This window comes from Rattus rattus, chromosome 11 (genome assembly GCF_011064425.1).
Source record: "Rattus rattus isolate New Zealand chromosome 11, Rrattus_CSIRO_v1, whole genome shotgun sequence".
Taxonomy (NCBI): domain Eukaryota; kingdom Metazoa; phylum Chordata; class Mammalia; order Rodentia; family Muridae; genus Rattus; species Rattus rattus.
In genome coordinates this window covers 78231705-78251777 of record NC_046164.1, presented here as the reverse complement: position 1 = coordinate 78251777, position 20073 = coordinate 78231705, and the positions used below count along the sequence as shown (strand labels likewise).

General features: G+C 42.2%; 1 protein-coding gene across 1 annotated transcript in view; it reads right to left on the bottom strand.

The window, feature by feature from the left end:
• Nucleotides 1-19187, bottom strand: part of Abca13 (ATP binding cassette subfamily A member 13) — a 564237-nt gene extending 545050 nt beyond the window's left edge. The window contains exon 1 of the mRNA XM_032916398.1: nt 19119-19187. Coding sequence (XP_032772289.1) covers nt 19119-19187 — 69 coding nt within the window. The remainder of the gene's footprint in view (nt 1-19118) is intronic.
• Nucleotides 19188-20073: the final 886 nt, after the last annotated feature.

Sequence of the window (20073 nt, the reverse complement as noted above, 5' to 3'; positions counted from 1 at the left end):
TTGGCCCCACCCTTCAAGTGAGCCCCAGCCTTCTCCATGGTGGTGAAGATGCCAGTAGACTCCATGACATAATCAACACCAGCATTACCCCATTTGATGTTAGTGGGATCTTGATCCTGGAAGATGGTGATGGGCTTCCCATTGATGACAAGCTCCCGTTTCTCAGCCTTGACTGTGCCATGAATTTGCCATGGGTAGAGTCGTATTGGAACATGTAGACCATGTACTTGGGGTCAATGAAGGGGTTGTTGATGGCAACAATCTGCATTTTGCCAGATGCAGAGAAGGCAGCCTTGGTAACCAGGCACCCAATATGGCCAAATCCATTCACACCGACCTTCACCATCTTGTCTACAGGATGAGGCTGGCAAGGCACAAGAAGATGCAGCTGTCTCAGGAACAGGGAGGAGCAGAGAGCCAGGTTTCTTTATACAAACATTGGGTGGTCATGTTTGACAGGCTGGCATGGCTTATGTGCCCTCCTCTTTACAGAGTCCAGGAGAGGAAGTTTCACCCTTTTCTCAGTCTGGCACATCCACAAAGTTCTCAGACCCGGTTTTCCTGAGACAATTTTATTGTGGTCTACCTATATTCTTCCAACCTTGATTTTTTTCTCTGACAAATTTATAGTGTGTTGAAGAATGGTTATCAGACTGTGCCTTATGGGTGGCAACTGCTAGATGTTCTCTTCATAGATGCTCTCTTCACCTCTGGTGAGATGCCGTTATCCCATGTCTACATTGTACTCTATGGGGCAGGGCATAGCCCAGTAAGCCACTTGCACATAACAATGTAACTGAAGGCCTGGCATAGCCTGATCTCAAATCTCTCCAGGATCCAGGCTCAGTTGGGGCCTTGAGATCCCAATCCATGATGTCTCCTCCTCATCTTTCTCACCTGTCCTGGATCCTGTTCTTTTCCATTTCCAAGATTGTTTCCAATTTCAGAAGCGTCATAAAAGAAGTTAAAGAACTAAAATCTTCACCCTCATTTCCTATGCTCCAACAGATCAACTCCTGTTCATTTTTCTCATGCCTTCAACCACATTCCCTGGCCCCATCTGAGAACCCCACTCTCACTTTGCTATTACAACACAATGAGAGACCAAGTGACTATACAGAGGCCACAGGCCCATGCTTCTAAAGAGTGGCACTTTTTGTGTTAAAATATCCTGTTCTGTGAATTGCTTTGGCTAAACTGGAATAAACTCCTCAACCTAAATTTACTATAGTCAAATCTTTGGACGCTCTAAAGAGCTGCCCAGAGGATTGCAATAATATGTAATTCTGAACTATCTTTTCAGTGCCAGGACTTGAACCCACGGCCTCATGCATGCTTGGCAATTGATAGCCCTAACCTTACATCTTTAAAATTGAAAGAAATGAACTGACAATGGAATAAGGAATTGATGTGAGAAAGAGATACAATTTTAAGCCAATGTTCTTGTGAATAATCCTTATTGGTTTCAGTCCACCTCACCTCTATAAACACAACATGGGTAAGGCAGTGGATAAGTTCACTCGAAAAACTGTCTAAAACTCATCAAGCTAAAGACAGTATCTTATGGCGTCAGATTCTAGGTTCTAATGCTTGAACTGAAAGTGAACTTCTGGTCTCTTTGGCTTCTTTATTTCTCAGCCTGCCATTAGCATCTCCCTCACACCACATGAGTCTGGGCAGACACAACTGCAACTCTCTCATCGAGAGTGAAGCCTGATCATCACCCTGTCCCATCTCGCCCCTATAGCACACAGGATTAACTCCCTTAGTTTTTGTTGGTTTTCTGGCAGTGTTTGGAATCCCACCCAGGACCTCTTGCATGCCAGACAATCACCTCACCCTGAACAACAGCTCTGGCCCCAGCCTTTAACTTCAGTCATAGTTTTATCAAATTGATATGGAAAAGTAATTTGCTTGCATTACTAGAACAAAACTGTTTTTAAGCACCTAACAATTCCTTGCCTACTAACTCTCTGTTCTTCCAGGTTCCAATTTCTCTATTAAATCATATTTTAACTACCTTGTAAATCATCATTTTCTGGGTTTTGATTAAAGAATTTAACTTTCTCTTAGCCTTGGGTGGTCCTGATATTTTGTCTCTATTTCATTTGCTTTCTTTCTTTCTTTCTTTCTTTCTTTATTTATTTATTTATTTTTGCTTTTTGTTTGAGATCGGATCTCAGATAGTCCAGGTTTGCCTCACACTGTGTTTGAGACTAGCCCTGAGCAGTTGACTTCCTGCCTCTACCCAAGAGCTAGGGTTATAAGCATATGCCCATCTTACTTGCTCTTTTATTATTTAAATCTTTAGGGCAAGCAACTTATCAACTAAAAAAAAAAAATTAGTATCTTTACTCTCTTTCCTAGATGCCAAGAAAATGAAATTTAAGGGATTTTGTCAAGTAAACTCTGTCAGCCATGACCACAAGAGTCATCAATGCAGTCTTCAACTAATAACAAATTTGTAGCTGCAAATGAAAATCACTGCAAGTATTAGAATTCCACATTCCTTCAAGAAGACCCTTTGAAGAGTTTAGAATTCAAAAGGAAGTCCAATTAAAGCTAAAAGAACACTACTTCTGAGATTTTTTTAATCTACAAGCTGGTCAACTGCCCTTTTGAAAAGTGCAAATAAGAACTTTCTACCGTTCTGAATCTGAAATTATCCCCAGAGGAAAGCATCCACAGAGATGCTAAGTTCTGCTGCGTCAATGTCCTCTGTGCACCCGTGAATCTGTTCCTTTCATGAGGCTGCCTCTCTGAAGGGGGCAAAGTCTCCCCTTCTCCTCGCATTTTCATGATTTTCTTCTCATATGTCATAAGCCCAGAAACTCGCTCGGCATTTTTAATCATCCTCCTGTTAATGGGCATGTCCCCTGTCAGATAACACTGCTCTCCCTCCCAGCCTCAGGCTCTCATTTCAAACCACTATGATCTGCTCTAAATGAAAAAGCCCATCAGTGTTCAAAAGCACCAGGCGTGAGCAGTACCATGGGCTCTGCTCTCGAGAAAAATAATCAATCATCCCTTGAACCTATTAATGCTTGAAAAAGCATGGGTCACATTTCCAAGCAACTGCAAAGCCGGCCACCCCTTTAGTCAAATCCCAGGAGGCCGTTCCAACCAGGAGAAAGTGAAGAGTCCCCTTTACACCGGACTTTCAGAGCCCTTCTCTGTGACCTTTAAGGGTATAGGGATCCCAATTTTATTCTCCTGTCACATCTCATCCCATACACAAATAGAGATTTTTCCTTTTGCTTTCAGCACAGCTCAGACAGGAGAGAATCCAGGAGACCCTAACAGTATGAACATGCATAGAGGATCTTGATAAAAAATCGAGGGAGAGTTTCTTCCTTCAGACAAAATAAGGAGGAGGGTAGAAAAGATAAGTTAGAGCAGCAGTTCTCAACCTGTGGGTCATGACCCCTTTGGGAGTCACATATCAGATATTTACATTACAAGTCATAAAGGCAGGAAAATTAATTATGAAGTAGCAATGAAATAATTTTATGGTTGGAGATCACAACATGAAGGCCTGTATTAAAGGGTCACAGCCTTAAGAAGGTTGAGAATCACTGACTTAGAGGAAACAGGGAAAAACTTGTCTTTGCCTGATCCCTAAAATAATTAATAATAACAATAATAATAATAATGATAATGATAACCTGCAAAATGATTAGTCTCAATAGGACAGAAACTTCCCCCAAATGAATGGAGTGAACGTAGGATAAAACATTTAACAAAATTCACAGGAGAACACAGAGCCCAACTAATGTAATAAAGATTTTCTTTTATTTATGTCAGATGAGCTCCCTCTTCAACTCCATCATCATTTCCAGCACACTTCCTGTGTGCTGGAAACAACAACAACAACAACAAAAGCAAAACATAAACATAAAAGTATTTAGAAAAGATCACCGAAGAGTCAAGAACAAATACAGTCTCTGAGCTAAGCTGCCAGAGTGTGAGTCACATTCCTTAGAGCACAACAGCTTCCCTGACTCAACAAAGAGAACAAAAGAAACGTCACAGATTTAAAAGTCACAACAACAACAATAACAACTAGACACTCCTGACACATGAATCCTTGATCACATAAAGTTGGAGTTAACAATAATGATCTTTAAAATATTCTAAAGACAAAAATTTTCAAACAAACAAACAAAAAAAAAAGACTATGCAATTTAAGAAATTAGCATCTCTAAGGGAAAGAATTTAAAAAATAGAACCTAAAATGGCCAAAGCTACAGAAGACTTCAACTGAAGATAAAAAGAGCAATTTCGGGGTTGGGGATTTAGCTAAGGGGTAGGGCGTGCACCCAGGAAGGGCAAGGCCCCGGGTTCGGTCCCCAACTCCAAAAAAAAGACCCAAAAAAAAAAAAAAAAAAAAAGAGCAATTTCGTGCTGCACTTTAGAAAATTAACTGTTCTTGAGCTGTGGCTGGTGAACTTCAGAATACTTATAGAAGAAATAAAAGAAGAAAACTGCAGGGTTTAAACAAGGAAACAACAGTTGGAAAGGTTGTGCACAAGCCAAGCTTGAACATATCCTTAAAATATTCCATATGAATGCCAGTGTATCAATATCCACAATATTTCTGCTTGCTTGCTTACTTGCTTGCTTGCAGGGGTGTGTACATGCCAAGGCAAGCATGTGGAGGTCAAAGGACTCATGTGTAGGTTCTGGAACTCAAACTCAGATCATTAGGAATAGCACCAACTGTCTTTACTCACTTGTTGATCCAATATCTAGATTACCTAAAGATAAAGTACATATGGATTTTAAAATCATATATAAAAATATATTCCCATACTTAGCTAAAATTGTCCTGGAACCAAAACAAACACACATGTGTGTTGTGCTCTCAGTGACTAGAGAACACAGATAATTTAGGGACCATGAGCAGTGAAGGGTGAAACCGTGACAATAATACACGGTCAACATGAGAATAGCAACAACTTATAATCCAATAATATCATTTCTGCATTCAGTGCTGCTGGCTGGAACCAGTTGAGCATTGCTGCTGAGGTCCCAGTTCCAAAAGAATGCAAAATCTCAAGAGAAAAAACAGAAAATGTGATATTTTAAAAATTATAAATTATGCCTAGGAATTTTTTCCAAGCACCTAAAAGATGTAAATCTAGGGATGATAGAAATGAAATACTCCAAAGAATACAGAAATACCCTGAGACAGTGTGGGGGGAGACTTTTGCACACACCACAGCACACACCACCTATACATGTGTACATACATAAACACCACATACACATATGCAGTCATGCATATTGTTCTGGTTGGGATTATTTTTTTAAACAACTTGACACAAACTACAGTCATTTGGGAAGAGGAACTCTCAATTGAGAAAATGCTTCCATAACATTGGCCTATAATAGGCAAGTCAGTCAAGCATTTTCTTGATTAATGGTTGATGCGGAAGAATTCAGCCAACTCCAGGCACTGCCACGCTGTATATAGAACCCTGGGTTGTATAAGAAAAAAGACTGAGAAAACCATAAGAAGCAAGTCAGTAAGCAGCATTCCTCTGCGGCTTCTGCTTCAGTTCCTGCTTACAGGTTTCTACCTCGAATTATTCCCTGACTTAACCTCAGGGAAGTAACCTGGAAATGTAAAATGAAAATAAGTCCTTCCCCCTCGAGTCATTTTTGGTCATGGTGTTTTATCAGAGCAATAGAAATCTTAACTTAGAAACATGTGCAAAAGTGCATACATACTACACACACACACACACACACACACACACACACCACACACTCACCAACACCCCCAAGACACACACATATACACACATGCACTCCACATGCACATGTCCACACCCACACCGATCCATATGCACATCCACACAGACCCACACACATGCACATATACCCACACTCCCAGAGAGAAGAGAAAGAGGAGGAAAAGAGAGAAGATGTCAAGAGTTCAAGAAAGACACCCATCAACAGGGCAACTAGAGTCACCAACCATCAGCTCATCAACAGCAAGAAACCGCAACACAATTATATCTCTCTGGACTGCTAGGAGGTTAGTTGATTTAGAAATAGTGTCACAGGGAGATTACATCTCAAGAACACAAGAAAAGAGAATTGTAAGATAAACCAGGTTATCCCATTGCCAAACACACTAAAGCGGCTTTCAGATCATGTGCTCAGACTCCGAACAATGCTGGGATTAAACTATTTGAAAGACAAGGATTTCAGGCTTTCCTTTCAAAGGCACAGGCAGGTAAGATTTAGAGACGAAAAGTACGCAGCACGTAAATAGTAAACAAGTCACTCAACACCACACAAATAAGACTTAAGATGAGACACTGAGGGGACCACTACAAAAAAAGAACTTCAGCAGAAAAAAGCCCCAGCAGCTTACAATGAAGACTAAACATATATGTGTATACTTCATAGTCTAATATAGAACACCTGACAAAAATTGGGGATGAGAGTTCCAAATTCACTTGTACAGAAGATTCTGTGTAACATGCTTTGCAATAATTGTGTATGCCTCCAGCAAGAGTCAATAAGAAAATACATTTTAAATGATAATCAATTATCCACCAAGAAATATAGAACAGCTAAGGAGCAAAACAAAATGCAAAAAAAAACAAACAGTAAAATATGTGCAATTTTACATGATATTTAATTTTATTCAAAGACATCAGAGGATGTAAATAAGTAATAAATGAACAGTGCTAATGCATAAAATGATCATTGTCGTGAAGATGCTATTTCTGCCCTGACCTCTGCACTCAATGCAAACCTGTACCTCCACATGACACAACTGCCAGGAAGTCAAATGGACCCCAACAAGTATGTTTGTTTGGGTTTGCCTATTGGCATACCTAATGAGCTGATTCTCAGATGAATTTAGTAGAAATACCAAAAAGAACCAAAGTCATTTACATCAATAGATCAGAACTTGTCTTCTAATATGTCAAAGCCTTGTACAGAGTAATGATCATCAAAACAATGTACTGTTCATTACGAAGAGGCCAAGTGCCCTTTGAGGGGCATAGGTAGCTCAGAAACAGAGTCATACACATCTGAAATTCTGATATATTGAAGGAGGAGGAAGCAGAAGGTGGAAGAGGAGGAGGAGGACAGAGAGGAGGAGGACAGAGAGAAGGAGGAGGAAGAAGGGGGAGGAGGAGAGACAGATCAATGGAAGACCTGCTATCCAGCAGCTGAGACATATGATTGGTCTTCCTGTGAGCTAAGTTGGGAGATGGAAATGGCAGAGGTCACTCCCATGCAGGATATGGAATTAAATGAGAGAAAATGGGGAAAAAAAAGAATATGTGGAAGAACACAGAAAGTATCAAATTGGTGTTTTTAGATACACATTCCTTAAACTACACAAAAATAAACAAATAAACCCTATTAAAATGCTATCTGTGTTTTTTAGAAAGTCTACTAAAAATAAAAAAAATTAACAGACCCATTTGCTTGCTTAGTAGAAAGCAAGTATCATGTCAGGCACCACTCTGCATACTGGAGAAACAGTGAACAACGTAGATGGAACCCCTGCTTCAAAGACAATAAAATGAATGGACAAACTGAACATCTCTGATGCAAAACCTGGAGGAGATTCAAAACACCCCTACGTCCATAAAATGCACGGCAATGATATGACATCATCAGTAGAAAAACACATGCCATGAAACTTTATCCTGGGTATAAAATTATTATATTATAGTATAAAATTCCCTTCAGGCTGTGTGTAAAAATGTCCATGAAATATAAATAAATTTGTGTTTAGATGGAAGGTGCAATTCTTTCCCCAAGGATCTCTTTATATGTATGTGAAAATCTTCCATAATCTGGAAAATATCAGAAATCTGAAATATGCCTGGGCCCTTAGGTATCCTGCACACATCACATTAAACCTATGCTTGTGAAGTGAAAGAAGTCGTGTTCTTCAGGGCACTTGGAAATGAAGACAGCTAAGCCCATGGCTTCCTCCCATGATTCTGCAGTATTTCCAGGCAGCACATACGCCTCAAGATGTCCAGTGGGATGGGCTTCACAGTGCGGCTAACACCTTGAAGCCATGACTTAACCATTTTACCTCGCGGTCCTGAACTGACTCTGGACGGACCCTGGACAAAGTTTGCCTACAGAGTAAACAGTCCATTCCACCTCACTGGCTTACTATGAGCCTAAAGCCATTTTAAGTCCTCCAAGTGCCTGCCACATGTGGTTTGGTTACAGGAAAATATAAAGGGTAAAATAAAATTGCCAATGAATTAAGAAAGAAAAGGACCCTTTGGGGAAGAAGCTTGTCCCAAGATCTCATTCGCTGAAGGAAGGAGAACCAACCTAAGTTTAGAATGTCAAGGAAGCTGAAGCAAAGCACATAATTACTTTGTTACCCTGGACTTTGAAAACAAAGACTTGCCCGGTACACATGAAGTTCTATTGTGTCTGCCTGGGGTGCTTCAGGGCCTCCCAGTGGCGACCTTTTAGAAGTAGGGACTTTTCCAGAAGGGTTTGGCAGCCTTTGCTGTTGTTCCTTTAGAAAAGCCAATCTAGCTCTCACACAGTTCAAATAAGCAAAGATAAAATCAGTACCCAATACCGCCTTCAATTGCAGGTACAGCACAGCAGGTACTGTACAGCGAGGAGCTGTGACATCCCAAGAGCTCAGAGCTCCCACTCAAGAAAACCTTGATGAGAGTTGGGCACTGAGAAAAAGGAAAGTTGACGAATGAAGTCTTTCTCCTTCCATTAAAAAAAAAGGGCATTCTATTGAAAAATTATCATTTGTTTTTTGACATTCATTCACTGAACATTTACTTAGCATTGACTCAGTCAAACACTGAGCTATATAATCTCGCATTAAAAAAGTTAACAAGAAATAATTTCTTCCCGCACGCACTTAAAAAGGACAGAAAGAGGGTTGGGGATTTAGCTCAGTGGTAGAGTGCTTGCCTAGCAAGCGCAAGGCCCTGGGTTCGGTCCTCAGCTCTGAAAAAAATAAAAAAAGACAGAAAGATGAGTAATGTGTACTCTGGGTGGAGAGGCTCACTGGTAAGAATGTTCTAGAGACAAGGAAGGCATCTACCTCCAGATTACAACTGTACTGTGACCGAGGGCTCACACTCATTATGAAACAAGACAAGTATTTCAAATCAAAAGTATTTCAATATTGTTCTAGTGCCATAGATAGATTGATGAATGAATGGATGGGTGGGTGGGTGGGTGGGTGGGTGGATGAATGGATGGATGATGGATAGATAGTAGATAGATAGATAGATAGATAGATAGATAGATAGATAGATAGATAGACAGACAGACAGAGAGACAGAGATAGGCAGATAGAGAGACTGATCATGAGTCATTAGCAAATCATTGGCACATCATGTTCAATGAAGCATTTTTAAACCCTCCATTAATGCAGCCAGAGTTGAGATGTGTGAGCTATTACATGAGGGTCACACACCTTTTCTGATGTAGCTGTGTCCTGTCACAGATAGGAGGACAAGCCTGGAGAAAGGAATGGTATACGATATCCAAAATCTGATATAACAAATCAGGATAGCAAAACTTAAGAAAAAAAGAAGGAAAGAAAATGGAGAAGTAAACACACACACACACACACACACACACACACATATATATATATATGTATATGTATATGTATATGTATATATATATATATATATATATATATATATATATCCATCCACCAGGCTAGAAAAGACATTGGCAGACCTTTCATGTAAATGAAAGTAGATCTGGGGCAAAGCACATCTTTGTACAAACCTCTCAAAATAGAAAACTAAGTAAACCATATTATACCACTGTAGATGGAATAAATACCAAGCACAGGGCAGCAAGAATTCAACACTGCACATGCTGACTGTCATCGTGTGACCTATGCGCCCCTGTTAGAAAGAAGTGGGTCAGCAGACAGCACAACCCAGAACAGAAAGTTAACCCAAGTGCCTTTCTGGTTCATCTGTGTTCCTATTCACTAAGGTTATTGAAAGCATGCCTAGCATCTAGGTAATATTTAACATGGCATATATCAAAGGACTAGAGACAGCTCAATGGCTTAGAGCACTTACTGTGCTCTTATAGAGGGCCTGAGTTTGGTTCCTAGTGTCTGTGTCAGATGGCTTACCAGCACCTGTAACTCCAGTTTCAGGACTCTGATGCCCTCTTCTGGTGTCTTGGGGCATCACACTCACATGCACATACACACATGTGCACACACAAATACATATACATACATGGAATTAAAATACTAAAAGTAAATAATCTTTATATATATACATATATAGACATATGACATACATGTGTATTTGACATACATTTTATATATACAAAATATAATAGCTATATTTCTTTGAAAAACATGGACCATGTCACAAGAGGAACTGGCACAGAACTGGTGAGGTAGAGCATGTTCAAACCACGGAAATCTCAAAACGTGAGACCAGCAGGAATGGAACTAGCTCCCTCCCTGTGTCCGCTCCTGCCTCAGAGCGTGTAACCGAGGGACCCCAACCAGGTAGTCAAGGGTGGTCAGTCATGTAGCACAACACTTGGAATTCTTCCCCATGCAGATGAGGCATCTCAGGAACTTTAGCCTTCAGCCAATGACCTTTGCCCACCCTGGCTAGTCTCACCCTCTTCCCCCAAAACTCTATAACCCTTGGTTCACCCCAATAAAGTACATACATTCAACCCACTTCAAATTAAGAAATATGAACAAGGTAAGATCATCTCAGAGAGCTGCTTCATTAAAGATGGTCGGAGAAGGCCTTTGCCTAAAAGCTGTAACACTGAGATTCTCAGAGAAGGCTCTCTCTCCCACATAATGCTTGCTCCCAACCAGACTGGGATGCTTCACACTTGGGACTCTCTGCTCTATCCTTTCAGCCTAGTGTTCAGTGGTATCTGGACACCCTGAGAAGGAGAAAGAGGGAGACGTAGAACCACAGTGTTTGTCCTGGACTCTGTTTCCCCATTCTGACCCAACAAGCAGTGGCATCTAACACTCTGGAGGGAAGGGGTGGACTATGGACCCCACCCATTCTGGACTTTGCCCTGTCCTGTCTGAGCTGGTGTACTGCCAGCTTCCAGACACCCCTAGAGGAGAGGCAGAACTTGGAACCACATATTTACGTGTGTGTGTGTGTGTGTGTGTGTGTGTGTGTGTGTGTGTGTGTGTGTGTGTGTGTAACATGCTAGAATATCCAGATACTCCTGGAAACAAGAAGGCTTCTTCATAACGGAACTTTTTTAGAAGTTCCGAGGGCGCATGCCAATGTGTGCTGTGGTAGGGATTGCATGTAAGGCTGTACTAGTGATGCTACCAGTAGCTCCCGACACCTCACTGTGTGAAGACCACCAACTTCAACCCTGGGATGTGTAAGAGTCTCCTGGCTCTAACTGCTTGGGAGCATCCGGTCCTACCTGACTCACCTGAGTTTTCATCAGACAAACTCCATAAGAGTTCAGTCCATGCTGTTCACTAGAAGAAGCAGGAAGGGCCTGCCTGAGCTTGGCTTCAGATAGGTCCAGGTCTCTCAATGCAGGCCCTGCTACTTCCCCTGGTCTGTGCCAACAATGCCCCCACGCTCCCCCACAGCCTGGCCTCAGCTTCCTGAGTTTGTGAAATGGAAGAAGAGCTGTGAGGATCCAGAGCTAAAGTTCATGGTGAGCTTGGAGAGAAGACACATAGATGCCATATGGCTCTGGGTAGTGTGACAGAAGAACAGGTAACAGTGGCCAGAGCTGAGAGACGTGCTTTCAGTCAAAGAGAACACCAGGTATTAACTGACTTGTAGTGAGCATAGTTTTTTTTTTTTTTAAAAAAAAAAAAAGCTTTTCAAACATATAAAATAGCTTAGTAGAGAACCCCAACACCCAAGATTGCACCTGATAGCCAGAACCCAGTGACATCACCCACTCAAGAAAACCAGACATGGTCCTAGAACCCTGTGACGCCCACTAGACAGAGACCAAGATCAATGTTCTGCTCTGCACACCTAAAGAAATGCCACCTTGATCTATCCTGTGCCTGGAGAGTCTCCCCCAGTATCCTGACTCTCAAATCAGAGACTTCCGTTAGAGGCTGGACCTGACCTTCAGCTAAAATAAGTTGCACAGGTGAGCAGACATGGAGAGACAGGCCCAGGACCGTCGTCAAGAATTTAGAGTGTGAACTTTGTGTGACAATCTTCAGCATAAGAAAAATATAGCTTTTGTTATACTGCTGTGACGGTTTGCATATGCTTGGCCCAGGGAATGGCACTATTAGAAGGTGTGGCCTTGTTGGAGGAAGTGTGTCGTTTTGGGGGTGGACGTGGGGACCCTCCTCCTAGCTGCCTGAGGATACTCAGTCTGTTCCTGGCTTCCTTTGGGTGAAGATGTAGAACTCAGTTCCTCCTGCACTATGCCTGCCTGGATGCTGCCATGCTCCCACCTTGATGATAATGGACTGAACTTCTGAACCTGTAAGCCAGCCCCAATTAAATGTTATCCTTTATAAAACTTACATTGGTTATGGTGTCTGTTCACAGCAATAAAACCCTAACTAAGATGACTGCCTACATGTATCTACCTTCTTGCTCATGACATGCCTTCTACCCTAGGCCTTTTGCAGCAGCTCCTTTGAGCCATACTCAGCCACAACTCCCTAACTCAATGACTATGCTCACTGCCTTCTGCCTCTTCCCTCTCATCTCTAAGGAGGGCTAATTACTGACACATAAGCATCACTACATATAGGTACAGCTGTCCCCAGAGCTCAGGACCCTAGCCTAAAGGACAATTCATTCAGACCAGACACTATTGCTATGTACCCTGAGAAGGTTGGGTGCCTGGTATAGGAAAACCATAGCCAGACCCATGCAAACTCTAGATCAAGCCAGGGAGCATTAGGAGTGTTGAGGCTGGAGAATCATGAATGTCACCAGCCTGGGTTACGTGGTGAGATCACGTCTCAATGCAACAACAAGAAGGGGCCTATCCATGCCAGAAACCCACAATCACAGCAAGAAAATCCCATACATTCAAGTGGCCTTCGTTTTGTTCTACAGAAGCTGTCATCCGACATAAAACAGACCTAGCCTCTTGATGATCTTTGCATTTTGTCCCCAAGGTGTTGGTGACAACTTCAATAAGAATGTCATAGAGAGGTGAGGTGTTTGTTTCATTTCTTTTTTCCCCCCCCTGGCAAACAATCAAATGAAATGTTGAAATGGCTAGTATTTGCAAAGCATCCATTTTGCATTCCTTTAAAAGGTTGCAGGTTCTTACTGTGGGTCATAGACAGGTCCCAAAGGACACCTACCAGGGCACCCAAACTGCCTGAGCCCTTTCTTCCTACAGGTGGTCCCTCACTGTCCTTTAAAGACTTTGTTCTTTCCAGCCCACGAGTTTGTGTATTTACCTGTGCTTTGAAAAGCAGATGGGAGGAAACAAAGCCAGATTACCAGGAAAGTAAGATCAATCAGAATTGAAAGGGCCCCTGTGATCCCTTGATTATGAATAGGGAGACAAACAAGCAAGCTGATGCCTACCTGCTCTGAGCTTTAAATCCACAAAGCATGTTTGCCTCTGGTAATTAGATTTCTGTGCTGCTTTTCCCAGGTCATTGAGACATACCAAGATGACCTACAGTAACCTCAGAGTGACCCAGCAGTTTCCTCCCCAGGGTCAAGAACAGCTGTGCATGTAGAGCAGGGAGGACAACCTAAGGCCACAGCAGAAGCCTGCAAGTACGTTTTAGTCATCTTGTCCATTACACAGGCACCAGCTTATTCCCCCAATGTGTGAAAAGAATCAAGTCAAAGCTTCAGAGTATCACAAGGGATCCAGATATGAATGTAGCTGGCTGTCTATGGAGTTTAATTCTGGAAAATGAACAGTGATTCCCAGCCAGTCTACAGCTGGGGCTGCACTGGTCTCCTGCTGCTCCTAGGGTGAAATCCTTTAACTCCTAGCACTCCACAGTGATTTTACTTGGAAACGGGATCACTGGACATAGTTTGTTAGAACAGACAGTCCTACTGGGGTAGAACAAGTCTGGTCCACATGGCATGCCTTTTCCTTATGAGAGAGAACTCTGGATACACAGAAATGAAAAGAGACATAGAAAGAACATGCGCATCATTCCTTGGAGAGACTAACCGCCATCCTCAACCTTGGGCCTCCAGCCTCCCACTGTGAAGCAACACTTTCCTCTTCACACCAGTTTGTGGGCTGTATTTTATTGTAGCACACTAAGCAGACTCATGCATGCCCTGTGGGCAAGCACAGATTTAGTCTAACTGCCCACCAAAAAATGAGATAAGAGGCTCACTTCTGGAAAACCTCTGTCAATGAGAAATACCTTACCAAGCATCAGGGTGCAGCAAGACTCCTCATCCAGAGAACACTGGTTTCAACACTAATATCTCAGTGGTCTCCCTTAGATGCTATTATTTATTTTAGCCACTTATAGGTCAGTTCACTTGAGGTATACCCAAGGTCTGCTGATATTATGGTTGAACAGTTGAGCTTTTGAGGAACTTTCCAATAACAAGGTATTTTAAGATTTTAAAAGATACACAACAATAGCATCTTGTCAGGGGGTGGTCTTTCAAGATCAAGATTTTTTTTTAATCAACTTAAGAGTTTAGACAGTTGACCAATGATCTCCTGTTTTCTGCTAACAGAACCTTAAGTCAAATAGATTTGGCAGGAAACCATGGAACTATAACGTCTAACTATACAAAAATAGTAACGAGAATAGAATAAGCCTCTAAGATAATGTCCACAAGAAAGATGAGCTGTTCTACTTCTGGGCTTTGTGTCTGTGATTATTTTTGATTTCAGGAAAAAAATGCAAAAATTGGGGCCAGCAAGTTTTGTTTTTTTTTTTTTTTTTCAAAAAAAGTTATGCTTCATACCATGTTAAGTTCAAGTATCACAGAACTCAGGGGTGGATGAAAATCTCAAAGAAATGTGATTCTTTTTATATATATATAAGACAAAAGAACCCACAGATACACAAGTATAAAATGTCAGAGGTTTAAGGGAACGGAACCTGAAAATGTGTTTCCTTCCTTATTAAAGGAAGAACATTTTAAAAGAATGTTTTGGGGGTTAGACCTGAAAGTAGACGATTCTGAGTTAGACATAGGCTGAAATTCATCCTGCTTGGGCTGGGCTGATTGAGAGCTCTCTAATGAACTCTCAATTCAGATTTGAACTTGACCATGTGTTGAGCATAGAAGCTGCTATACTGGCACTCTGACATCCTCATGAACTTCTTCCAAGCCAAGCCTGAGAGAGGAACATGGAAAGGGCACCATATCTCTGACTCCATGTAACAAAGTATTTGTGATATCACTATAGTCTTTTAAACCAACAAGAACACTGAGAATTATGTGTAAGAGGTGAAAGATAAAAGTTTTAAATTTGCCCCCCTAGACACAAAGTTTAGAGCAGAAAAAGAAAACAGGTTAGGCCCCAGAATTGTATGTTCCAAGAAGCCTCTCCTAGGGCTATAGAATGGATAATTATATTGACCAGCTCAACAGCTTTCTCCCAGAAACTAGCTGACCATAAATCTTAGAGAACAATCTTGAGAAGCAGGAAACAACTTCTCCTAGAAACTAGCGGACCATGTTAAACAATCTGAAGAGACAGCTTCTCAGGGAAACAATCTTGGGAGACAGAGAGTTCTTCCTTGTGATTTTTCACTGTTATTCTGGCGCCATCCCCTGCCCCCTCAGGTTTGGTTTCTCCTTTAAATACCTCTTCTCCCAGCCTCTAGGGGGTCGAACTCCACTGCTCCTGGGGATCTGAGTCTCAAAGTGCACTGGTTGCTATCGATAAACCTCATGTGAATACAACAAGGACGGTCTTGTGTGAGTTCTTGGGGGGTTGCATCATCCCGAGACTTGAGTGAGGGTCTCCCCACTCTGGGGGTCTTTCAGAGGGGTCTGGGGTTTAGAATATGTGTCATAGGGTTCTGTGTTGAAGAGCAAAGGACATTTCCAACATAGTTTTGTCCTTTATTGCCTATAGTATTTAAACTTCAATGCCTGTATTAGTCAGCCCTCTGCTACAATAACAAAGTAACTGCTATAATCATGCTACAAAGGGAAAAGCTAATTTGGCCCACAGTCATAGAGTTTTTTGGTCTATCATCAGTTGGCCCTGTTGTTTCAGGCCTGTGGTGACACCACATATCATGGAAAGAATTTGTTGTGGAGAAAAAAACACTCATATAATCATAAGCCAAGAAGGAAAGAAGGAGGATAAAAGACCAGGGTCCCACAATCCCCTTCAACAGCATGTCTACAGTGACCTAATAACCTTCCATAGCCTTCAGAACTTAAAGCTGCCATAAAACCCCATAGTACCTCCTGTAGACCAAGCCTCCTCCTCCTGAGATTTTACAGAACATTCAAGATCCAAAGTGCTGCCCGTGTATACCACACAGAACTTCAATCCCAAATACTAACCAAAATCTTCAACACAACTGTCTAAACTCGAAGAGCTGTATTAGCTTTCATTAGCTCGTAAGGGATGGGGTGAGAGGAGAGAGGTTAGCAGACGCCACTAAGAACAGGAATCAGGATGCATGAGATCTGACAGCGGTGACCCCCAAAAAGATCAAGGGTCAGACTGGACAGTGTTGCTGTCCACAGTAAACAGAAACTCTAAAACATCAAAGCAGAGAATATTATAAAAAGAAAAGAAAAGGCTATGACACTCCAAAAAGCAGTACTTGGTGAACTGGTTACTTGCCCCATTGCTACAACAAAATGCTTGACAAAAGAAATTTTATAAAACATTCATTTTGGCTTAAGTTTGGGGGCGATACCGACTACAGTATCGGGGAAGGTAGAGAAGGAACAGGAGGCAGCCAGCACATTGCAGCCACAGTCAGGAAGTAGAGAGCAATGAATGCTTATACCCATTTCTTACTTTTCATTTAATCCAGGGCCCCAGGCTATGGAGCCACACATTTAGGATGAGGCTTCAGTTATCTTAATCTTTCCCACTTTAGTTATCTTAATCTAGATTATCTCTCACAAATATGCCAAGAGGTTTGATTCCACGGTGATTCTAAATCGTATCAAGTCGACAATCATAATTAACCACCCCACCTGGCTAACAGTATACTTATTTCATCTTTAAAGTAATAAGTAACGGAAGCAAGCATATGAATCATCACAATGGAATTTCATGAGATTCAAAATTATTCCATATTCTTACACTTGTGCAATAAATGAAATCTCAAGAATATTAAAATGAGTGGCTTTCAACATAAAATCAGACTTCTGATAAACAATTAGTCAAGAGTAGTAGGATCTTCGCCATCTATGAGGATAAGCACTATTCATCCAGTATCTTGGTTTATTCTGTAATATCCATAACAAAATGCCTTTTAAAGGAACACTGGCGCCTACAGAGATGACTCGGTCACTAAAAGTCTATATTGCTCTTCCAGAGAACCCAAGTTCAGTTCCCAGAACCCACAAACTAACCTGTAATGCTAATTCCAGAAAACCTGATACCCACTTCAGGCCAAGATTCATGCGTACATATCCATGGACAAATACACATAATTTAAAGGTAAAAGACCTGTACACACATGTATTCTCAGTACTTGGGAGGCAGAGGCAGGTGGATTGCTGTGAGTTCAAGGCTGGCCTAGTCTACATCATCAGTTACAGGACAGCCAGGGTTATGTAGAAAGGTCTAAAACAAAGGGCAAAACAACAGGAACAAAAGCAAACAAAGGAACTAAGAAACAAACAAAAATAAAAACCTTAAATAAAGGATCTATGATCATAAAATAAATGAATAAGTTCGTAAGTGTGTGTAAACAGACTTCCTTTATTATACAAATAACAAACAGTGCTCTGAATGAACATATATTTGGAACTGTTTCTTCACTCAGACTGATTGGCCCCATCTGTGCTGATGCTCTATTTCTATAATGTAAAAATCAGAATTTACAAATCATCACTGGAAAGGGGGAAGCCAGAAAATCTAGGTCAGTTTAAAGACATTCACCCAGAGGGGCCTGCCCTCAATGTTTCCACTGCAACTGATTAAGAGACAGGAATACATTGCTAGCCTCTCAGGTTCTGCTCTGACCTGTCCCTGGTCCTGCAAGCTGGTAGCCAGAGCTCTCCCATGTCTCTCATCCTCTCAGGGCAGATAGGTATAGGTCCCAAAACTTACAAGTTAATGAAACCCACTGTTCATAAAAGGAAGAACATATTACAGAGATGTGCACAGTTCATCAGAAGCCCGTGTCCTGCTCGCTCATCTCTGATATCAAAAACCTTTGTAGAATCAAATTCCCAACTATATTCTTCCGATCCTCAAGACTCAGGACAGAGAACTGCTCCTTTAAAAAGATTGCTTTATCGTGAGGAGAGTGGAAAGATGATCTGCTGAGGGAGTCAGCCAAATGAAATTCAGTTGTCCCGACAGGCAGACCTACTGCCTAAGGGGGCATCTCTACTGACGATTCTTACTCAGAAGCATCAGGAATAAAGGGCTGTTCGTCACAACCATACTTTAATTAAATCCACATTTAGGGGAATTTTTTTTAAACTGAGATATTAGCACAAGGTTGGTTTGTACCACTCCAATCTGTTCAGGAAATCCTAGCTGCTATAAACTAAATACAGTTCTGGGGGGTTGGGAGAGATATGAATTAGCAGTAAGACAGGACATCACGGACTAACACTGAGGGGTGTGTGGTGTGAAGCCCATTTATGTTCTTAGTCCTTGGGCTTTAGAGTTAGTATCCATAATATGTTTATGCCTGTTTGTTCCTTAAGCTAGAAGGTTTGCAGGTCAGGTTTTTATTACAAATTCCTCAAATGCCGATTCTTCCAGCTCTGCTTGTCACTTTCTTTCTAAATTAGCCCTTCTCTGATAAGATTCCACTCAGCAATAGAATTTCCACAAGAGTTCAGCAGCATTGGCCCATAGGGTAGATTCTGATGGAAAATTACCCTGCAGTCCGGGTCGCCTGTGGATTTTGCACCTTCCACGAATCAGGGTAGTCCAGGTGAGACCCTGATCCCTACCCCAGTCCTCCCTCCCAAAGCCCTCTGGAAATACAGGACACTTACTGGGTGTCGGAGTCGGCAAAGCCAGTTCTTCCAGAGCAGGGCTTGGAACTGGCGCCCAGCATGCCCCATGTCGGCTGCTCCCTGCCTCACTCAGTTCCGGAAGTCAGCTTGCAGGGTCACTGCTTATATCCTGGCCTTCGGCAGAAGCATGCGGCCTATTAGCCAATTCTAACAAAAGTGGGTGATGCAAGACAGATTATTGGTGACTTGAATAAGGCAGGCATCAAATGTCCCCTGGTGCTCTGCCTCCGCTGAGAAATCTTAGCTTTTCACTACTTGTGTGGTGTTAGGGAGGGTTGGGCTCTTGGAGGCTGTCCTCCCCTGGACATAAAGAAAGAGCTCGTCCACTATTTCTCAGACCCCACCCAAAGGCACGTGCAGGAGAAACGAGAGCCACGTTTCCCCTGATCTCCCTGATGTAAGAAGTTGTTGGGCTCTGTTTTTCTCCCCTTTCCTAAATTGTCAAGGATCGCATTAATTTACCAAGATATTTACATTTTGGTAATCCCACAGCAGACCCTTGGGAAAGAAAAAGATTGAGAGGGCTGGCTGTAGCTCATTTTGCTACGGTACCCTACTGCATTCTCTGCCCTCAACCCCTCTCTAGCTGGAGGGCTAGGATGAAATGTTCAGAGCTCAAGCAAAGAACAAGCCACTCCACAGGAGGCAAGTACAAGCCCAGCAAGCCTGAAGCTACTCCTGAGCCCTGAGCCCCATATGATCCCTTCAGGCTTGTGCTTTCACCCCCATCCCCCACCCCTACCCCCTCCCCCCAACCCCATCCCCCACCCCCCACCCTCCACTTCCCACCCCCTTACCCCATGTGCGTGTGTGTGCGTGCGTGCGTGCGTGCCTGCGCCATTTCTCAGTAGTGCCATGCACCTTATTCTTGAGACCGGCCGTTTCCATAATGTTCCATAATGCTAGGTGGACTAGCTAGTAAACTTCGGGGATT